Source organism: Glycine max, chromosome 9, assembly GCF_000004515.6.
Source record: "Glycine max cultivar Williams 82 chromosome 9, Glycine_max_v4.0, whole genome shotgun sequence".
NCBI lineage: Eukaryota > Viridiplantae > Streptophyta > Magnoliopsida > Fabales > Fabaceae > Glycine > Glycine max.
Window position 1 is genome coordinate 38,469,933 of NC_038245.2, and position 22,913 is coordinate 38,492,845.

The 22,913-nt window shown below is 35.0% G+C and overlaps 1 protein-coding gene across 2 annotated transcripts; it reads right to left on the minus strand.

Moving 5' to 3' along the window:
* Nucleotides 1-140: 140 nt before the first annotated feature.
* Nucleotides 141-21,771, minus strand: LOC100801803 (cleavage and polyadenylation specificity factor subunit 1). 2 transcript variants are annotated; one of them, XM_003533991.4, is made up of 26 exons: nt 21,258-21,771; nt 19,926-20,072; nt 18,310-18,463; nt 13,903-14,038; nt 12,422-12,567; nt 11,450-11,545; nt 11,241-11,293; nt 10,908-11,039; nt 10,228-10,279; nt 10,009-10,128; nt 9,671-9,802; nt 9,401-9,529; nt 9,108-9,185; nt 8,582-8,722; nt 7,337-7,431; nt 6,805-7,001; nt 5,857-6,635; nt 5,408-5,488; nt 5,252-5,317; nt 5,087-5,164; nt 3,833-4,060; nt 3,620-3,751; nt 3,333-3,509; nt 2,856-3,041; nt 1,124-1,506; nt 141-704 (listed from the first exon to the last, which is right to left on the minus strand). In XM_003533991.4, the coding sequence occupies exons 1-26, from the start codon at nt 21,572-21,574 to the stop codon at nt 590-592; spliced, it is 4,350 nt and encodes a 1,449-aa protein (XP_003534039.1). In that variant the 5' UTR covers nt 21,575-21,771; the 3' UTR covers nt 141-589. The 2 variants fall into 2 exon arrangements, with proteins under 2 accessions (XP_003534039.1, XP_006587381.1); XM_006587318.4 differs by lacking the exons at nt 18,310-18,463; nt 19,926-20,072; nt 21,258-21,771 and adding an exon at nt 17,075-17,208.
* Between the last annotated feature and the right edge of the window lie 1,142 nt (nt 21,772-22,913).

Consider the following 22,913-nt stretch of genomic DNA (forward strand, 5'->3'; position numbering starts at 1 on the left):
ACTCATGCTCGTAATATTGAAAATTCAGGTCAGCGTCTTTCTAATTTTCCTTTTTCAATGGAAAACTACTAAATTGAGCACACACACATGTATCCATGGCTGTCCCCCGCAACAGACACCCATGACAAATTTAAATACCATTTGAAACTAAACCATCATATTATGGAGCGAACAAAAGTATTAAGTAATAATAATTACAAGTTACAGAAACTTCTTGATGCTGACATACAGAAAAGAAAGAATGTCCGGGCCGGGCTTTCTAGTGGGGTTAAGTTTCCTACTTGTTTCTTTAGATGAACAAAATTCATGTTACATCCACCTCGTCCATTAGAGCATTAAACAGACACCCCTACTTCCAATGAAACATACATTGGAATCAATTTTAGATATCACTATCCATAGTTTGTCTGCATTCACTGTTTCCAAGGGCCGTAAGAGAGTTAGGCTACGATCTCATCAGTTACCCAAGCCTTCAACATAGTGGAGCATTTAATTGTGATAATAAGATGCCATTGCATCAAAATAAATAACTGCCAAGAGCTTGGGAAACATGGGCAGCACTGTTCCCTGATCTACAAAAGATGACTGTTCACAAGAAGCTTGTTCCAAGAGACAGATCGCTTAGATTTGACAGAATTTGTGATCGAGTTGTTCCAATCTGGTTAGCAATTTCAAGCTGTTCCTCCAATGGAAGCATTTCATAACTGTAACAAAGAAGACCAAGGCAGATTTTACGTTTCAAAACAAGGAGCTCGCATATTATTAATGAAATATAAAAGACAAAAATGTAAATATCTGAAACAGGTAAGGTCTGTAAGCACAAGGTATAGCTTTTCACCTGATTGACTATTATAGAATGTTTAAGTGGAGAAAATTCACCTAGATTTTCTTGCAGAGTTATGTTTTGTTCATTAACTACTTATGATTCAATTTCTGTTTGGAACTATGCAAGGTTCATGCATTTTATATGGCCATTAATTTCTTGCTGTGAAAAGGCAAACAATTCTTCAACATACATATATCGAATAACAGCTTTTTTCTTTTAATTTTTTAATAAGACTCTCAGTTTGATATCCATTTCTCAATACCACATACAGTAATACTGGCTGAAGATAAAACTTACTGGCATAGCAGCTCGCAATCAACTATACTGTCAGGGCCTGGCCGATGGGCCTTTCCATTTGACCGAAATAATCTGAAAGCTCTGGGGTTCAGGCCAGCAACATGGGGTACAGCATCAACAAGTTTTCTCTGCAAAGACTGCAGTCTGCGAAATGTGATTTCATCAAGAGGTGCAATGCAACCAATACTTCCATCCAAGGTACCAAATAATAAGGCAAAACGATTGGTTTTATCTGAGCCTGGAACTGAACCAGCTCTATCCGAAGTGGATAGCATTTGCAACCTTAAGAATTTAGTCACATGGGCACCAACATGAAATTCAGCTCTTGAAAGAAGCTTCTGTCCTTTCCAACTCTCAGACATCTTTGGTGCATAGTAAAAAATCTGTTCACCAGACATTTCAAAGGTTATATGTCTTGACAAAAAAGATAATAAAATAAAAATAAACACGACTCAATAATGATAACTTCAGATACAGCTTTCAAGTTTTCAATTAAAGAAGCAATTTTCCTGATTGTTGGATTAAAGAATGTATAAATAGAAAGAAGGTAAATAGGGTAGGGGTATAAGAAATCCTAGTAATCATTATTGAGTCACAATTACAACCAAGAGAAAAAAAGGTAAATGGACAAACACCAAAATATAAATATAGAAAGAACTGAGGGGAAGGAATAAGTTCAGGTTAAGCTATCCTTAGTGAACTTTATTTCTAAATGGGACATCAAGAGAAACGACTACTTTGGCCAACATTACCAGCAGCCTATAGGGGTACACTGACTCAATTATAGCTGTTGCTAAGATCAAATACAGTCCAACCATATCGATGATGGAGATTGGGCCTTCACAAACTGCATATAATCATTGTAGGTTTTATAGATTTATATTTTAACTGGAAAAATTGTTTATCAGAGATAGACGATTTATATTGCAGATTCATCATGCAAACCTTTACAAGAAAAATTGGTTTGATGCCTGTTAGTTTTAGGGTCTGGTAGTGAGGAGTCAGGCAGGTAGGTAGGTTAGTACGCTTATGAAATAAGACATGTTATAAATAAGAAAAGGGGTTGAGACTTGAGAGGGACAAATATCTTATAATTTGTAAGAGAATTGGTGCCTTAGGGCAACAGGAGGTGCAGACCCTCGATGTTCTATGGTGTTCCTATCTTTGTAATTGGGGTTTACCCCTATTTCTTAATAGATACCTGGTTTCTATCAATCTCCTTTTATTATAAATTACAAATAATACACCATATAATCTAGTAAAACTAGGAAGGAAAGTGATTCAAGCATAGTTATCAATCCTGAACAGTGACGCATAGGGGCTAGCCCTGAAAACACTATAGAGGGATAGTGAAAGTGGGAAGGGCACTATTTTGAATATTATAATACAAACTAAATAATTTATACTACACATAAATACTCAAAAAAAAAAAATAAAAAAAAATTCAAGATAGATAATAAGTCACGGTATACACATAATCCCCATCAATCTGGGAGCAATAAAAACAAAGCAATGAAGTCAAAAACTGAAAGATGATGGTAAAATTAATAGGAAAAAAATAGATAAAATTTAGAGAATATGAACTGAGAACTTTAATGAAAGAAGAAAGAATGGAGCACAATTTTCAATTAAAAGAACCTCATTTTTTTACCTGTTATCTTTTAAGAAGTGCAAATGCACAGCACAACAAACAAATGGAAACAATATATTACCATGTAATCCTAAGACAAACCTGGATGTTTCTATTATCATCTGAAACCATGAGACTAAGAGTACTTCCATCAATCAAAAATTCCGTCGCAAAACAATCGAGAGAACCAAAATCCTTGGCTAATAAGCTCAATTGAGCACCCTGCTCTTTCCAACTAAGAAAGTATATGCTTTTATGGATATCGCCAATAAGGATGAAGTTCTTTACCTACAAAAATGATGACAGCTATTAATCAAGAGGTGGGGGTGGGGGAAACTATTAATCATTTGATAACATACAGTTATATGAGTTTCTCATGTTATATCAAGTTTCCAATCGAAAGATTATTGCTCTTGAAAACAACCAGGAACACATTTCTAATTTTACCCTACCAACAAATTTTAATTCAATAAGAGAAACTTCAGAAGGTTGAACACAGAAGCAAGTAACTAAATTAAGCATGCTGTTTCAGTGGCCTTGTATTCATCATAATGGAAGATTTAAGGAACTGTCACTTACAATGTTTAAGCTCACAACATGTAATGGCGGTGCGTCAAAAAATGCAATACCATTCAACTCAGTGCCATTCCACTTGTGCAGAATAATTTTTGGACCAGATGCTATTAATAGATGGCCTTGAAGTGAGGCCAAGGCAGATATAGCACCTTTTAATTCCTTAGAGTACACCTCTGAAACCTGTAAAGAAGAAGGATATTTATGATCATGTCCAAATAAAGGCATCACCCAAATTTAGAGTAACGGGACACACTTTTGGTCACTTAAAAAGAAAGCATTCATGAGGATACCAGAGTTTGTGGATTATCAGTAATTTTCCCCAAAGAGAACAAGAGGATACGTCCTCTTGCAGCAACATCCTCTCCTTGCACATAAGCAGTACCAATGGCTAAAAGTGTTTCATTTTCTTTTGAGGTTGTATTCTGCAATAAAGATCATTTTCATTTATAAGGTTCAGCAATAATCAGCATCCACAATTCAAAAGCCAAAGCAAAAAACATTACCAGTAAAGTAACCATCCTCACAGTAAGGGCATTTTCAGAACTTTGCATAGGTATTGTTGCCTTTGTTTGCCAAGGGCCACCAGACTTTTCTGGCTCCATAATACGAACCTCAAATTCATCAATAGGATAAAAGCGGTTTTGCTCATCAGGATTCATATTCTGACTCTCATTTTGATGGTTGAAATCTTGGTCAACCAGAGAAATAACTTGATTTAGTGGCTTAAGAACCTGATGAGAATGATTAAAGTGTCATCACTTCCTTAACAAGACTAAAGACTAAAAAGCAATCAATGGAGTTGCTCCTTCTAAATTACAATACTAAACAAGAGGACAATTCATCCAATGAAGTAAGAAAAAAACATTTAGCACCAGGCCAAAAATAATAATATAAAGAACCAGCAACTTTTAATCACAAATATTGAAATGAAGCACAGATGGGTTAAAATAAGCTACTAAATTAACAAACTAATGACTAGTGGTTACTTCATAAGAAAATCTTAAATAATTTTTTTCTATGATAAGGAATACTAGTTTATCCAGTTTAATTCTTAGCTTAAAAGTTGGAAATAACTCATAATGTACCACAAGGGGGCATTTTTTTCATGTTATCTTCTTTTATTCCCAGGAATATGAGGGTGGGAATGAATATTCTCATGTTTGTTAGGAGGTTATGATAATATATTCCCGGGTATATTTTATTCCAAGGAAAGTTATGCTCTCACAATATAAGCATTTATTATTCCCATGAGGGGGTGGTATTCGATATTCCCATGGGAATGGAAGTTATTGTCGACAATAACTACCTATTCTCACTAGATTCTTCAACCTTTCTCTTTCACTTTTAATGTTTTAATTAAATAAATTCTAACTTTTTATCTTAAATTACTAAATACTAAACACACATGTTCAAGGGAATAGCATTCCCAGGTATAATAATCCCGGGAATGCAAAACTTTACCCTAAAGCAAACACCCCCTATGTGATTACAAATGCTTGGATTATTAAATATATTTGACATCTAGTTTTGCAAAATAATCACTTTTTTGGGTCAAGCTTTTTCAAGAGCTGCAAAAAAAAAAAAAAAGCTCCAAAAATAAGATAATTCAAATTCAGACAAATGTTCAAGTTCAAGACTTCAGCCACAAGAAATGCTTGTAATTATTATTGAGTAAGAATTCTAACCTAGTAAGCCTAACAATCATGCTCTTGAATATTTCTAGAAAATTAAAATTGAAAATAAAAATATAAACTTACAGGGAATGAGACAATAAGTGGATATAAGTTCTTCTCCGCAAAGTATGTTACTTGGTGTGGTGTGGCTTTTAGTGGAATCTAAGAATGATAACAAATATTAGAAAAGGTCCAACCAAATCAGGTAAAAAAATCTAGATTTCGTAGTTTGTACAGAAGAAAGCTCACTTTTTGTACAGGCCAGTAGCTGTCATAGTTTGAGCCAGAAGGCAACTGACATATCTTCAAAACACCCTATAGAGAAGATCCAAAAGAAAAAATTAGCCACAATTACAGGTCTAGTTTATGACAATTCATCCATAAAAGCAAAGTATCATCCTGTACCTGTGATGTAACATATATAAGTCCATGATTGCAGTTCACGTTGTGAAGGACGGTAAAAGCAACAATAGATCCATCACATAGCTGACACAGAAGACAACAGTAAGATTTTTTTTCAAATTTCTTCTGTATTAAAAATATTAATAAAATGCATCATAGTGTTCATTTAGATATAAAAATCAAGCGAAAAAAATGCAGTCATAGTTTGAACCATCATGGGCCAGTCATCCGATGTGATGGCTGGCCCATAATGGTTCAAGAATGATATGCAGTCCAATCAGCTGGTAAATAGAACTTCTTTGAACATACTAATTACAATGAAGAAGGGTGTACATTTTAAAATGTTACTCAGGTATCCCCAAGAACAAACGTTGAAAGAAATTATATCACAAGCACAACCAAGTTCAATATCTAATAGATAGAATTACACATAATGGTGGGTTTGTTCTGACCTGTGGATGAACACGAAGTCGTTCCCTCAACACCATAACCCATGCTGGTCTTGACCCTGATAGGAAGAATCCCTGATAACTACCAATATTCTTGAAAATAGTAATTTGTTGACAAGGTGATCCATTTGAGGTATCCTCCCTGGGATATGCATCCAAGGGCACACGAACAAATCTCAAATTTCTAAGCCTGGAAACATTGGTACTACTAAGGCCAATGGATCCTCCAGCTGATGCGGAATCCTCAACTTTAGAAGTACCATCTGGACTTTCATAAAGGTAAGCATGGTAACAAAGAATAGTTCCATCACTCAAAATCCCAAAAAGAAATGGACGGCTATGCTGCCCAGACCATCTCTGCATGGCCAACTCTACAACCTTCATATTCGGTATATTATCCTTCCTCCCTTGGTTGACCACTCCATCCCGATCCCCTTGTTTAGAATCTTTTAGTACCTCTTTCATCAGAGCATCAACAAGATGGCTCTTTCCAGACATAAAATTTTCCACAGAAAAGACACAATTGAAATTGGGGATATCAAATATTTCAAGGTTACCATTATCAAAACAAACAACACAATAAATATCCCCATGGTCCTGAGCAGCACCATCAGTGCCATCAATAGCCTCACCAACACCAGTAGAAAGCCATGCATCAGTACTTGTTTTCCTCAGCCAAGGCTCGGGTCCTTTATCATGGTACAGTGTACATGAAGAAACTGATCCCTTGGAGCTCTCAAATGAAGCTGGAGAAGTGACAGAAATAGTGCAGGTACTAGGATCTGCAAATTGAAATGAAAAAGGGAAAAAGGGCATCACAAAAAAAGGGGGAAAAGGCTCAAAAGCATCTAATCGACAAAGGGACAAAGCTTATGAGAACAACTACGAATGAGAAACTTAAAAGTTAATAAATAGAATTTATTTGAACAAAAATAACTAACCAAAATTTACCTCCAATCAGAAGTCGAATACTTCCATCACTCATTCTGAGTAAGACAAATGGATCAGCTATAGAAACAGAAAGTGCTATAGCACTCTCAGATGCAGAACCAGATTCTGAGTTAGAAGCTCCAAAGCTTACGTCTTGGGTCATAAAAGAACCATCTAGAATTCGAGCACCACGTTCATAGACTTGGATAACTCGACGCCTACGAACAAAACCAGGACTGCATTAGTTATATTTCTATAATTTAATTTTAAATAGCTAAATAGAAAAGTATGTGACATTAGACTATACGAAAATTAACAGGGTAAATCAAGATACAGAATATAAATGGAACACACTTTCTGTTTCCCCAGCAAGTGGTAACAGTCCATGGCTCCATACAATAGAAAATCAACAACTGACAAGAAACAGATAAAATCCCAGCCAAATGGTAAAGATCCACAAGCAGGAAGTACAACAGAAAGTTAAATAACAACCCATCTTCTAATTCAATTTTATTCTTACAGAAACATCAATAACCAACCAATAAAGACCCACCTTCCAAATAAATTCCCTGCAGCAAGTGTTTTTCCTTGAACATAATAGTCCACACTTTCAGTAACCTCACTAAGAAGATCAGCAGTTTCTAGTACCTAATCATAAATGGCCAAAAAAACATGTCATTGTAATTTCCTTGAATAAACAATAACATATTACCTTAATTTAATTTCCAATATTTGTGATGTGAGAAATTACATTGAAGTGCCAGAATATAGAAATCAAGCACACAGAACTACCATGAAAAAATAGAAGATAAGGATCAAAGAAGCATGAAGAACATTAAAAAGAAACAGAGATAACACATGGGGGGAGCTGCTAAGCAAGAATCAAGCCTCAGTCTAGCCAACTTTTGAAGTTAAATTTGATGTTGAAGCTTGTTGTGCCGCTGTTATCACATAGGATTGTTTTATTAGTTTTCTACTATTGTCCAAAAATAAGGTATTTGGCAGTGCCTGTGATTGGATTTTCCCTTCAATTTACCATAAATATCAAAACACAAATTTCATTGGCACTGGCAGACCAATTGAATGCCTCTCCTATTGCCAGAAAACTGATCTTCCCTAAAAACACACAAGTGGACTTTTAATTCCAAATCTTTCAACACTAAATAGAAACCCAAATTTCAAGTGTTAAATCGTAAACCCTCATTTGTCCTGCATCCTAAAGTGTAAAGGGCGAAGAAAGTCGATCTGGCATTTAGCCAACAGTCCAACACCCAACAGAGACAAAAATATACATGACAAAGACCTGGAGGGTGAGTGAATAAAATACAGAGGGAAAAAGATAGATGCTGTGATTAGATGCCACATTGCTTACATAGTAGAGACCTGTAAGTCAGCTTCCGAGTACCAGTCTTTAATTTCCATTTAAGAAAATTAAAAAATAAATATATGAAAAAATCTAATGAAGTTTAAAAATAAGTTGTGGCAATAGATACAAGTATATAAAAATACTTCAGAATTATCTCGGAAATGTTGTATTATTAGGGACTGTTACTCATGTCATGTGATCGGCAACTATATACCCCTTGCAAGCAATATAAGGAAAACGATCAAACATGTTTGGAGCCTGATATTATGTCCCTACTACTTTGTTTAGGCACTGATGTAACACTTAAATTTCTTACCATCAAATTATTTGACTAGAAAGTCTACCCACAAATAGCATTAGATGTAAAATCAAAACTAATTAGACATTTTGAGTCATAGCTTATCCTTCCAAAACTGAACAGAAAGTAATTACCATAGTTCGAGCCTCCAAGCTAATAATAAGGTAAGCATGATACTCATCGTCGTCATCAGCCATCTTAGAAGAATCAGCATTATGAGAACGTGTGCTCTTATGATACACAGTCCAAATTCCTTTGCAACCAGGAAGTTCAACCTGAAATTATGCATTACGCAAAAAAAATTATTGAATGTTGCATACCATTTGCAACCTTTTTATCAATTGGAAATTGGTTCATATTCATAATAACTCATAAGAGACTCTTTTTAGACCATTCAGCAAATTGCTAAAAGCAACTGGATGGCTGAAAGTACTCTTAAGTAGTATATCATAATCCAATATTTGATTTTCTTTAAAATTGTATTGAATAATATAAAAAATTGAAATGCTATTGATAAAATATAAAAAATTAAAGTGCCATTAGTTTTTGTACATTGATGTAAAGAGAAACTTCAATAGTATTATTTTATGACATAAGCATCCTGATTAAACATATTTAATATATTTAAACATGTCCCACCAATGAAAACCATGGACAAACCTCAGTAATCACTTCTGGGCGAATTGATTGCCGCAGAACACACAGAGAACCATTCTTTCCATGACCAGAACAGCACACCTGCATGGCAGCTCAATATATGTGAAACAAAAAATATTGAATGTAAACAGAACAATGATAAACATAATGTAAACAAACCATTATGGAATATTAATATTAATAGTATATAAGCAGGTGGTAAAATGGCTTCTTTCACTCCCCCACCTGTTTTCCCTATCTAAGCAAGGTAATAGTGCTCAGATTAAAACAACAACTAACAACCAAAAAATACTGACCAATTCATAGTTACTCTGTTTGGCTATCCCTGTAGCATTTGCATCAGCATTTATTCTTAAACCATATGAGAAATCTTTCAAAGGACCAACGTTAATCAATGAATCCCTCACTGCAAACGAGAAGGATTTCTGCAGCAAAAATATAACTATTTAACTAGTTCAGAAAATACCACAGAAAATTCAAGAAGGATTGTGTCTATCAACAAATAAAAGATGTTAGATGCCAACTTTATCTCCTGAGCTTTTCCTCTATCCATATCGAGACACTACCTGTGCTGATTCTGTTCTATTTGTAGCAGACCCATACAAGGAGAGCTCCTCACCACTAACCATATCTTGCAAAGCATCAGAAGGTGACCTCCGCAATCTCTTTGATGGAGCATCTACTTCAATATCACCAACCTATAAAATTGCAGGGGAAAATTTTATAAATCACTTCACTGATAGAGAACACAGAAGTAACAAAATAAGACAACAGCAGGTTTGCTTGAAAATATTTATAGAACCAAAAAACAACCCTCAACTTGAATAGCATATTTGCATCTACTGTTTTTAAAATTAGCTATCAAAAGAAAGCAGCAAAGAATTTAAAGACATCCATTGCATACCTCTTCTTTTAGATTGGATGACATCATGGAAACACCTGATCCACAAGAAAATTGCACCAGCATACTGTCCCCTAACCGACTGGCGAGGAAAAACAGAGAATTTCCAATTGTTGTAATACCCTAACATATTTTTACAGATATTAAAAAAAAATTAATCTGTAAAGGTTAGATTCAAATCTATAACAACATTAACAAAAAGGAAAGAATTTTCAAACTTACAGATGACAGAACTGAAGCTTTTGACTTGGAAAGATCAAGTCTCTGTACAACCCTGAAAATGAAAAATATTTGTTGGTTTATGTATATAGGAGGTTCTATCATAATTGCGTTTAGTAATGTTTTGAGCACATGGCACTGCAACAATGGTTGCCAGAGGGGATAAAACTGCAACTCTTACTCTTCTTCAATCATGCTGTATACTCTAGAATTCTTAAAATTGATTTCCATGGTTGCAATAGGGGATAAAACTGCAACTATTACTCTTCTTCAATCATGTTGCCCACTCAGAATTGTTAAAATAGATTTCCATCTACTATAGACTAAAAATTAAAAACTCAAACTAAATTTTCTTTGATACAAAAAAATTATAACTGTTGGGCATAGAAACCAGATAAAGCATCGAGTATAAACACCTTCAACTTTCATAAAAGTAGCATGAGATGATACGATGACAAAAAGAGAGGAACAGGAAACAGAACATTGAAGTAATGCTGAAAATAGTTATCTGGAGTACTAACAATAGCAAGATTTTCTTTTTCTGAAACTAAAGACATATTCCTATCATGTCAGTTGGAGTGTAATCTCAACCTACGCATCTACCTCCCAAGCAGCTAAAATGAACATATGACCCACAACATAAAGAATGAGAATGAGGGAGATAAAAAGGATAAGCGGTGTACCTTCCATCATAAACAAGCATAAGCAATAGCAGTTCGCCAGTTTTTGTTGACAGCAAGGCCACATCACTCAACAACCAAGTTGCATTGGCAGCATCAAGCTCAACATTGAAACTTGATCTTGGTATCTCTTGACTGGAAATAGGAAAAAGAAGGTAATTGGGGTTATAAATGTTAACACCCTAATACAATATGAAGAAATTAATTGTGTGTCATAAGAGGATGTCAAATCAGAGCATGAATTGCGAGAGGTAATGTCAAATAATTGTAAAAATCCAAGCCTAGAATTTTATTTCCTTTTATATGAAGAGTACATGACAGAGAAAGAATCACCACCTACTGTCAAGTGTAACAGCATAGTTGTTCAAGGCCAATGCACAAGAAGCAGACTGCAAAAACAACCTATATAATTAGATTATTCTCTATCTCTTACAAACCAAAAACCGTAAAATGTAAGAATACACACAAAACTACAATTAAATATCTTTTCAATTTACAGAATCTGAGGAAGACATTGCATGATTATGCCTAGGCAACATGTTTACCTGACTGTGATAATGAATAGTGTTAGCACCAATTACAAGAACGCCACCTATTGGCGATGGCACCGCAAGAAGCTTGTATGCATCATGGGGAAGATTCTGACAACATGAATAGGACACAAATTTAATTTAACAGTTTAAAGCGAAAAAAGGGGAAAAACAATCAGAAGAAGTTAAAAGACGCTGGACTTGAGAGATACAAATGATTTCCAGGAGGAAATATTATTATAAATATAATCTCTCCATGCACACATTGATTAACAGGTTACTAAAGAGATCTCACATGGAAGAGGCAGTAAAAAAAATTTTAAACAAAAAAAAGTCAATATAATAGACACTATTGTTCACATTCAAATTTTTTTTTTTATCAGCAAACATAATATTATATATTAATTGAGTACCAGAGGTACTGAAAATACAACTAACAGTCCAGATTTGGTCCCAAGACATTTGGTTTTCATTGAACCAATCTGAAATATCATTTAGGTTATACAGAAATCTGCACTAATGTTCTATCCTGCTCTATTGAGAAACCCTGCTCTAATGTTGGAAGACCAGTAATTATAGTGAGTGTTAAAATCCTTCTCCAGTAATTATAGTAATTATAATGTTGGAAGACCCTGTTCACATTCAATTTTGTTTGCCTAGAAATTAAGAGACAGCAAAACCAAAAATTGTTTAAACAATATAATAGCCACTATTTAGCAACATTATATTTGTTCACCTACAAGTTAAGAGCAAACAAAACTAAAAATTATAAGATGAAAAGAAAATTCTAAATAAAAAAAAGAAATAGACAGCAACCGTCAATAAGGAGATTAATAAACCAGAGCCATAACCTAAAATACTCCAACTTATCTTAGATATTGAGAGGGAGGGGAGGGGAGAAGGGGTAAAATATCTTCCATTTTTGTCATTGCCACTTTTGAACAAAATAACATTGAAGTGCCATCTAGGCATCTACATTGAACTTACAACAGCTGACCAAATAAGTGGATGCTGCTTCAAAGTTGTGCTGATACTAAGTGCTGATATCATGCAAGTGTGATGCGTCCATGAGACACGCCCAGCCCAAGTGAGCTCACGTTCATGCAAAATCACCATTACAGGTTCAATATAGCCTATACAACAAGTAAACCCAATACTCGTTAAATACAAAAATAACACAAACTAATGTAAATTATATGTTTTCAGGCAAAGAAAATAGATAAACAAGCAATGCAATAAAAGCAGTGGAACCAGAATCTATTACATTTTTATATTTAATTATGATTATACAATATAACATTAGTTAATTCAATTTTTGATCCAGAAACAACACTACTAATTATATTATATTCAACTAATAAAAAAGGATACAAATAAAGAAACAGTAAAATAAATTTAAGAAACATGTCATTTTGACCAAACCAACAGTAAATATTTTATTATGCACAAATTAAATTCATTAGCATTAAAAATAAAATCCTGATATTCAATGTTACAATTTATCATTGCTCTCAAAAACAAATATTGAGCAAGTATTGCATACAACTGATGTGGTGTAGTGGTGTTTGGAAGAGTTTACATGGAACTTATTTCAGCTTATGGATATAACTTAGGACTCCTATAAGCTTTCTTTAGCTTTTTTCAATATGCTTCTTGATGAAACTTTATCAAAATAATCTCTTCAGCTTACTTCACTAAATTTCATGGTTAAATTTATGACATAAGCTATCATGTGATAAGAGCTTATTAAATAAACATTTAATTAAGTAGTTTATACAAATGCACCCTAAATTTTCTTTGAATGTCAACTGTGAACTTTCAAACTTACAGGAATAAATTTATGTTATGCTAAGGCAAGGTTCTGTTACAAAGACCATCTCTTTTTCTTGTCACATTTCTTATGGCTGGATTGAAGTAGTGAACTAAATTTCAGTCAATCAAACTGTGAAGGAAATGAATTTGCAGGATGGCTCACAACTGGAACCAGCAACTTTCTCCTGAATCTAATGTTTCATGTCCCTTCTAGTCTATCCATGCTTATCACTGCTGATATGATTATGATGGAGACATGTTTGCCAAAGATGGTTTCTATTTGCTTTTATTTTGTTGCTTTTGGATTAGGCCCCATTTTCTTCCCCCTCCACCACCCCCGCAAAATTAAAAGAGAAATAAGAATACACATATATTTATAGGAACTTTTAATATTGATTATTGATGTTACTAGCAACAACCATGATTCCATTTTTATCAAAAACTAAATCCAAATTTCATCTCATGAAAGCTTGTATTTTTATTTTTACCATATATAAATACATACTTAAGAGTCAAACAACAACAAAGTCTTATCTAACTAAGTGAGGTCAGCTACATGGATAACACGATGCCATTTGGAATAGATAAAAACAAAATTTTTAGAAATATATACTTAAGAGACAATATGATAAATATTAATATTCTCTTACACTCACCATAAACAAACGTAAAATCTTTTACATGCCTCATATCCAAGTCACGTAGGTTTATCATATAAGATGACTCAATACGAGCAGCAACTGCTCCTGAAGATCCAAAGGCATCATCATCCCCAACTAAACCAGAACCAACCTGACAAGTGACAACAATAATACATGAATAAAAAACTAAAAGAAATTTTTCCAAGAGTAAATACACTAACAAAATGAATCACAATTGATTTTAGAAGTTAGGTAGATTACAGAATGCAACGCTAGGTTACAACATTTGCAGTTAAGAGCATTATGGCTATGGTGTAGCTTAAGCAATAGACATACATGTATAAGATCTTTTATATAGTTAACCATTCAAAGAAGGATGTGATAGATCTGCACGGATAAGAAAATTTATTATTATGGCTCAATAAAGTCTTTGTCATTGATCTTTAGTTTCATGGTCAAATTTTATATAATAGCTCCATGAGTATATGCAATGCAACTGCAATATGAGAAGCAACAATTATGACTAATGTATTAATTTATACGATGTAATTTCATTTTGAAAACAGTGAAGTTGCTTGGGTCATTAAATTCCTTACGATTAGTTGCATTGAGAATGTGTAACGTATTTGATTTTAAGATCTCTTGATTCTTGAGAATGTACTATTAGTATTATGGTTGTTTGAGTCATAGCTTCCTTATTGAAAATTAGTAAACAACAGTTCAGGTGACTATCCTAAAAAATTCTGGCATTCCTCTCTAACCAAAAGCACCAAATAACTGCTTGTATAGCGCACTGCAATGGATCTTGCTGTCTTGACTCCTAGTCCAACCAAAACCACTAAAATGAGTTAGGCCCAAATTCACATTCTAAGAATCTAAGATGGTATCAGAGTATATCCAAAATTAATCCAAAGGGTCACCCACCATTGTTATCCACACATCAAGCCCAAGAAGTGCTAGGCGTGAGGCGGTGTATTGGGAAAAACCCAAGTTCCACATGGGCTAAAAATAAAACTAAGTTAGAGTATACAAGTGAGGGGCAACCCTCACCCTTTGAGCTAACTTTTGGGGTTGAGTTACGCCCAAATTCACATTCTAAGAAAATGGCACGAGAAATTGCTCCGAAAGACCTAAATCCTCTATGGACATCCAATTTCCCTAATTATATTAAACCTAAAATGTCTGCACCATAAATGTCTTACTGCTGTACAGATATTATTTTTTTTAAAAAAAGGAGATAAGGATAATATAGAGTATATAAGTGATGGGCAACCCTCACCCTATGCGCTAGCTTTTGGGGTTGAGTTAGACCCAAACTCACATTTTAAGATGGTATCAGAGACTATCCTAGATCCATTCAAAGGGCCACCACCATGTTATCCATGCACCGTGCCCAAAAGTGTTGGGCGTGAGAGGGTGTATTGGGAAAAACCCAAGTCCCACGTTGGCTAGAGATAATGTCAAGATAGAGTATATAAGTGGGAGGCAACCCTCACTCTATGAACTAGCTTTTGGGGTTGAGTTAGACCCAAACCCACATTCTAAAACGGTATCAAAGTTTATGCTAAATTCATTCAAAGGGTAACCCACCATGTTATCCACACACCAAATCCAAAAGTGTTGGGCGTGAAGGAATGTATTGGGAAAAATCCAAGTCCTACATTGGCTAGAAATAGTGCAAGATAGAGTATATAGGTGGAGGGCAATCCTCACAGTATGAGCTAGCTTTTGGGATTGAGTTAGGCCCAAACCCACTTTCTTAAGAGGAGAGACACATATGCAAGAGGATAAGAAATTCTCAAAAACTATACCAAGTTTCCCAGACCCAAACCTCCTCCTTCATGGGAACTGCAAATCTCCCAACAAACAAAACAAAGAGAGACGTAAAAACAAAAACAAAGATGTCTCTAGTAAACCCATTGGCCCCCTACCAAAGAAGCCCCTCATTACTTTCAAGTTGTTTATGTTCCTGCCTTCAATCAATATGCTGACATCTTTACTAAGGCTCTTTCTCCTACCAACTTTGAATTGTACAAAACCAAGCTCACAGTGTGTGATTCCTCTGTTTCTGCTAGGACTCACCCACCATGAGCTTGCGGGGGAGTATTAGAGTATACTTACTCCACTAAGTAAAATGTATTGTCTTTTACTTTCCGTCAACTGTTAGTTGTCAGTTAGGTGTAGTTACTAACTCTAGTTAGTTAGTAACTGTTATAGTTAGTTTTCTGTTAAGTCACTTTATATATAGAGATGACTCAAGTCTGTAACTGTCTTTTACTAATTCAGATCAATGCCAAATTAGTTTCAGATTCTCTCAAACTCTAATATGCAATAACTACTGGTATGCATAAAAAGAGAGACATAGTACAGTGGGATACTATACAGAGAAACCGGACCAGTGAAAGAAATTTGGAAATAGAAAGCACCCTTCAAGCTGTCTAACTGCACGGAAATCATTTAAATGGCAGGTTCCTAAAGGTCTGGGCCAGGGGATCACCACCCACAAGAACTCCAGATTGGTAAGTCACCATATAAGTGTTTGAAATCCCACCAAAGAGGCAAAAATGGATAAAGATAGATTAATTCAAATCGATACCTGCCAATCCACAACTAGAAAGGTTGATCTTTAACCCTGAAATAATTTCGAACAAACTAAGAATCAAAAGAGAATGAAGAAAAGAATTGGCATTTGGTTCTAAGAACATGACAGTGTCATCAGCAAATTGAAGGTGTGATACCAAAACATCCTCAGAGCCCACTGATGTACAGAAAACCAAGGCTCTGTGAGTGTACACTCTGTAAGTTAACTCTATCTGTTAAGAGTTAACCCCTGTTAGTTAGTACAACTGTCAGTTAGTTACGATCTAAGAGCACGGATTCGGACATGGTTTCCAACATGACACGGACACAGGGACACGCCTACAATAAAAACCATGGGACACGGGGACACGGCGAGCACATATATATATGATCAATATCAACATGACAAAAATTTAAATATGATCAAACATGACAATAAAACTTATATATTCATATGATAATAAATCTGAGAAAAAGTACTAACTACTAAGAGGCATCAAGAGATATGTCTAACAAAAAGTACTAAGATATGTCTTCATAATCATTTAAATAATAAATATTATCATTCTTGCAATTTTTTATTTATTGGTAGTGGGGGTGTAAATACCACAAGCAATCTAGTCTTTCTATTTCTAGGCAGGGAAGCCCAACAGCAAGCAAGAGAAGTCAAAACACAACGTTTTTACTGCTGCTGCTTCTCTGTTTGTCCAGTAAGTGCAGCCCTAAGATGCAACACTACTAAATCATGGAAGTGGCGACGACGATGAAGGTGGTGGCACTCGTTAGAGGCGGCAAAGACAGTTGCTATGCCATGATGAAGGCTATTCACTATGGCCATGAGGTTTCTTTTTCAGTTTCCATTTTCCTGGTCTTCACACAGAGACGGAGGTCAGGCATGGTCTGAGTGCGGCGGTCTGCGCGTGGCGACAGAGGTCTGACAATGGTGTTTGGTTTGCTAGCAATGCGGGAAATGTGAAGGAGAAGAAGAAGGTTCATTTCGTGCGTGACAGCTGAGGCAGTTTGTTCACTTTTGTAAATGTTTTTCTATGGTGGGCCGCATCCAATTGCGCGTGTCCGGCAGCCCAACCGTGTCCAGTGAACTCAGACACCGCGTCGCACGTGAGTTGTGTCCGAATCCGCAACCAGCACAATTCCGACACGGGATACACCCCTGCACGGCCACGTCTGTGCTTCTTAGGTTACAATAGATAATCTGTTAGAATTAGAGATAATAGATAATTAAGAATTTGTTAGAGTCTCTGACTATAAGTATCTGTTAGTGCTCAGAGATTCAATTGGCCAATTACATTTTCTATTATGATATCAATAATATCAGTTTATCAACAGGCTCAAAACACAATCATTTGGAGGGATTGAGGGAAACCTTTGTGTGGTTTGCAAATCCACAACAAATCATTTGTATTTTTACAGCAATTCAAATGAAAGGCATTGCCTTGGATGGAACCTTGGACTTTCAAAGCAGGTTTACAAAAACAGACTTATCCCTATTTGGAGAAAAGGAGAGGAAATTAAAACAGAACCAGCAACTGCATGACTAGACTCCTTAGAAACTTGAATCCACATCCTACTTTCTAGTGCAAATGTATGAAAAGAATGAACTAGCAGTTATGGAACTAAAGGATGTTTCAAGGGAGTTCCCTTTATAGACATGTACAGAGACTGGGCATCTTAGGCTGTCCCTCCTCTTTCTAGTGAATAGTAATTTTTTTAATAACCAGGTTACAAAGTTTTTTTTGCTCAGCAAAAAACCAGGTTACAAAGTAAATGAGTAGTATAGTATACTGCAAAGAATTTCAAATTCAAAAGGCATAGAGGATAAACCTGAGTAGCCTTTAGTATTATCATTTGCAAATCATAGATAAGAACTCCACCACACCTGCCTTGAGGATCAATCTTTACCACTGGTCCTCTTGCAAATTGTTCTCTTCCTCTTTTCAGATGAAGCCATTCTGGACCCTCAAAACAATGCAAAGAACTGGAAGGTAGAAGAAACAGTTAAAGACAACAGGTAAGCTAAATCCTTTAGACAAGAGATAAGTGTTTGAAGTAAAATGACATGACTTCTAATTATCAACTGACATGCTATAAGTCAATGAACTAACTGTTTTAAGCCATATCATTATTCAACACCCCTGACCCTAAACAACAAATAAAAAGAAATGGCAACAGCTCACTCTATGCAAGCCCTGTACATATTCCAAATTTCAACCCTTCAAAAGACAATAGAAGACTTATATCACTGCTGTCAAATATCATCAAAATAAAAACATTTTTATCTTTACACCTTCAAGTAAAACAAACTTAACAAAATACCCTAACCTAGACTAAACCTGGTTAACTTCAGAAATCCAGAATTATGTCATACACACAAACATGACATATATGGCCCCATATCAAGTGAGAATTGTTCTTGCTTGTTATTATGAGAATAACAAATTTTGACCATACAATCATACATAGAATGGTCATATTGTTTTTCTTCAATTCTAATCTTATGCATCCATTACAGTCAATATCAGGTCAAGATTAGTTGTTCCCATGAGAACAATTCCCACTTGATAAGTTCTCTCTATGTGGGTGGGTGTGATTAAGTGTGTGTTTGACTACACATCCGAGACGTAGTTCTCCACATCCGTTTAGAAGCTCTGTGATGTAGCTTCCGCGTTCTTTTATAAAACTGATGTGATTTATCCACCCTAAGACGTGTTTCCAAACACACTGTAACACAAACAACTCCAATGTCATCTAATTGATATACCTACCCCTACCCTCATTGATCTTTCCTCTTAAAAACAAAAGAGGTCAGATTAAGAAAAGCACTACAAATGAGGACAAGAGATCTACAAGACAAAGAAAAAATATAAAAAAGAAAAAGCATGGATAAAGGACGATTTGTACTCTACAAAGCCCTCCAATCCCACAACATAACTGTAAAAAAAAACCTGCAAAATCAGTAATTAGAATTTAGATGACATAATTATCTACAGTGCATTTTAACTTCACTGCCTTCATAAATGAATTTTTTTCATCAAAATGCTAAAGTCATTTCCCTCAACAAGCCACATTGAAAAGTTACAATTACAACTTTCTAATAGAGCAACAGCATCTTGATAGAGGAATACACCTTGTCTCCCATCCTACCAAGTTGAACTAGAATGTCCCCACTCATAACATTTCAAATAGAATACAACCTCTTTACAGTTCAGTTAAGTAGCTAACCATTTCAATATCAATGAAGAAGCATACAATGTGTAGAAAAAGTATAAAAAAGAGTTGGATAAAAACATTTTTAATCATACTCCACAACAAAATTGAAGGCTTATTTTTCCTTTAATGATTCTTCTAATTTTTAGTTCACAGAAGTGCAAAGCCAAATATCACACTATTAAGAACACAATTTAACAGAACAAAAGCATATTTTGTTCATATGCACTCACCTAGTACGAAGTCCGTGAATAGAATCATCATACTCAAGAACTGAAATCTTTGCATCTGCGAAAGTTAAGATGATAGAATCTCTCTTCCTAGAAACATCACCACCTCCAATGCTCAAAACAGCCATGGTTTCAACATTACCATGCAACCTGAGTCATGTGTATAATAGTATGTGTGAGGTAAGATGCCAAAATCAAGCACTAAATCCAACAGATTAAAGAAGTTCGTAGTCAAGGACATTTTCCACATTCCCATTATAATCAAGGAAACCCATGTTATCATCACTAACTAAATCCCCTTATATCAATCCACACTGTACTTAATTGGAAAAAAAAAACAAGAAAATTTCCAGACTTCACATTCTAAATTCACGCAGTCAATCAGAAAACTTAACAGCTAAAAGAAGCTAAAAACAATCTAATCTATATCCTAGCATCATTAAGAAAACCCACTTGGTGATCACTAATGAAATTTCCATAGCTCAATCCACAATATACCTACCAATTGCAAATCAATATTTAAAGAAACATAAATATTTGCAAATTTTACACTATATGCTCCAGCAGTAGCAACACAATTAGATTTACATTGCAGCATAAGATGCTCCACACTCAACTCCTTCAGTAAATTCTGCACTAACAAAGCTGAAAATAACCAAATCTACATCCCAGCACCATTAACCAAACACATAGAATTATCACTAACTACTACTCAATCCACAATGTACCATCAATTGCAAACAAGAATTAGAAAAAAAAAAAAAAGAGAAATAAAAACTCTATTCTTCACTACACTTTTTCTTTTTTATTTCTCCCGGGTATACTCCTACAGAGACAAAGATGTTTGAAGCATAGTCAGACACTAAATGTGAGCATCTTTCTCTTTTGAAAATTGAACCTTGGTTTGCCACATTGATAGGAGTAACCCTTTCTGCAAGACCCAACCCTTGTTGGTACTACACATTCTAAATTCCGGCAAATCCACACACCTACCACAGCTCAAATGTCTAACCGAGACCATTTCTGAGAAAGTAATCGCTACTTCTACTATTTCTTTAAAATAAGATAATCTAATCACAATTCAGATTCCAGAACAAGTGGATAGACACTAAATGTGAGCACCTCTCTCAACGGGAATCGGAACCTCGTTAGTGATTCGCCACATTATTGAGACTAACCCCCTATGCTAGACCCAACCCCTTATTGTTACTACACATTCTAAATTCCAGCAAATCCACACAACTACCACAGTTCAAAATATTATTATTTCTTCCAAATAAGCTAGCCTAAGCACAATTGAAATTTCAGAAACCAGCAAGGGGACAGAGGCGGAACCTGTAGTGGCACTCGAGCTCGAGGGAGGCCCCGGCAATGCCGTCGAGGAGGGTACCGCGGCGGGAGTCGTCGGAGGCATCCTTGGGCTGCTGGTCCTCCTGGAGGCGGACCGCGTAGACTTCGAGGACGTTGGCGGCGGTGACGACGAGGTTGGGGAGGGGGCCAACGTGGTGGCGGGGGCGGGAGGGCCACTCGGCAGCGTCGAGGTCGTCGGGCTGGAGAGGAACGAAGTCGGAGCGGGAGTGGGTGAGGAAGCCGGCGGCGCAGTTGTCGATGCCGGTGGGGCACTGCATCATCTTGTACGCCGCGAAACTCATGGTGGAAGAAACACGTTAGATTCGAATTCGAAGTTGAGAATTGACGCAGAGAGAGAGAGAGGATTGTGGTTTGTTATTATCGGAGCTTAAACCCTCGATTAGGGTTTGGGTTTGGCGGGAGTGAGTGTTTCTGTGTGTGTCCCCCAACTCTGATGTGTGTCAGTGTAGCTCTGTCTCAGCGGCGAGGGAAAGAGTTTGGAAGAAATAAATAATTTTGAATGATATTGGATTTTATTATTATTAGATTTGGTGAAATGAAATGTTATTTAGATTATTAAATGGAATGAAAATGTTATTTAAATTAATTTAATTATAAATTCTTATTAACATATTATGTTTACTAAAAATATAAAAAAATTTCAATTATCATAATGAAAAGTTAATTTATTATAATATGTATATGTAAATACAAACGAAATTGTCTCATTTATACCATTTGAGCAAGTTCATTGAATTGTTTGAAATTGTTTTGACTTATCTCAGTTTCCAATTTTAGTCATGGATTTATTATCAATCAGAGGTTTTTGTTATGCACACCCAGCACAATTACTTATACACTCAGCAAATTAGTGCGATTCCTGTTTTGTTTTTTTTTTTTTGCAAAATTGATATGGATCGAACTTATCACTTTCGTATTATTAATACGACGTTATGTAACACTAAAATTACTAATGTATATTTAATGTGCATATAAATTTAGATAATAAATTTTATGACAATTAATTTTGATTTAATAATTAATTTGTTTACATATATAAATTGCAAATAAAAATTATATATTTATTAACATAAATCTATTAATGTATTTTTTGATCTTATTACAATTGATTTTGATCTAATAATTTTTTTTTACATACATAAATTTTAAATAAAAATTATAGGTTTCATAAAAATTCATATATGTAAACATATTAATTATTATATCAAAATTAATTATCACAAAATTTATTATCTAAATTTACATGCACATTAAATATACATTAAAAAATTTAGTGTTATATATAGCGACATTAATTATTTTATCGCATAATTGACTTATTAATGCTAATAACACTTATCAGTTTAAAAAAAAAAACAAAATGAGAATTGTATAAATTATGCTAATGTACCAGTAATTAATTTACATGGTGCGCGTAACAACTCTTTTACGTTGGCTTTTAGGTATGTCCTTGAAACGTCTTGTCGTTACAAACTCGCACAAAGCCAAACATGCACTAAAATTATCTTCTATTGGAGATTCATGTGGTTTCATTACAAAAAGATGTTTCCTTTGTAAACGAGACCTAATCATAGTGATGGCACACAATATCATGCATTATTACTAACTAAATTGGAGCTT

Coding starts and splice junctions, on each gene's coding strand:
- LOC100801803 (XM_003533991.4), bottom strand. CDS start 21,574: ATGAGTTTCGCGGCGTACAAGATGATGCAGTGCCCCACCGGCATCGAC. Junction 20,073..21,257: donor GAGCTCGAGTGCCACTACAG/GTTCCGCCTCTG, acceptor CACATGACTCAG/GTTGCATGGTAATGTTGAAA. Junction 10,129..10,227: donor AAGCTTCAGTTCTGTCATCT/GTAAGTTTGAAA, acceptor AAAATATGTTAG/GGTATTACAACAATTGGAAA.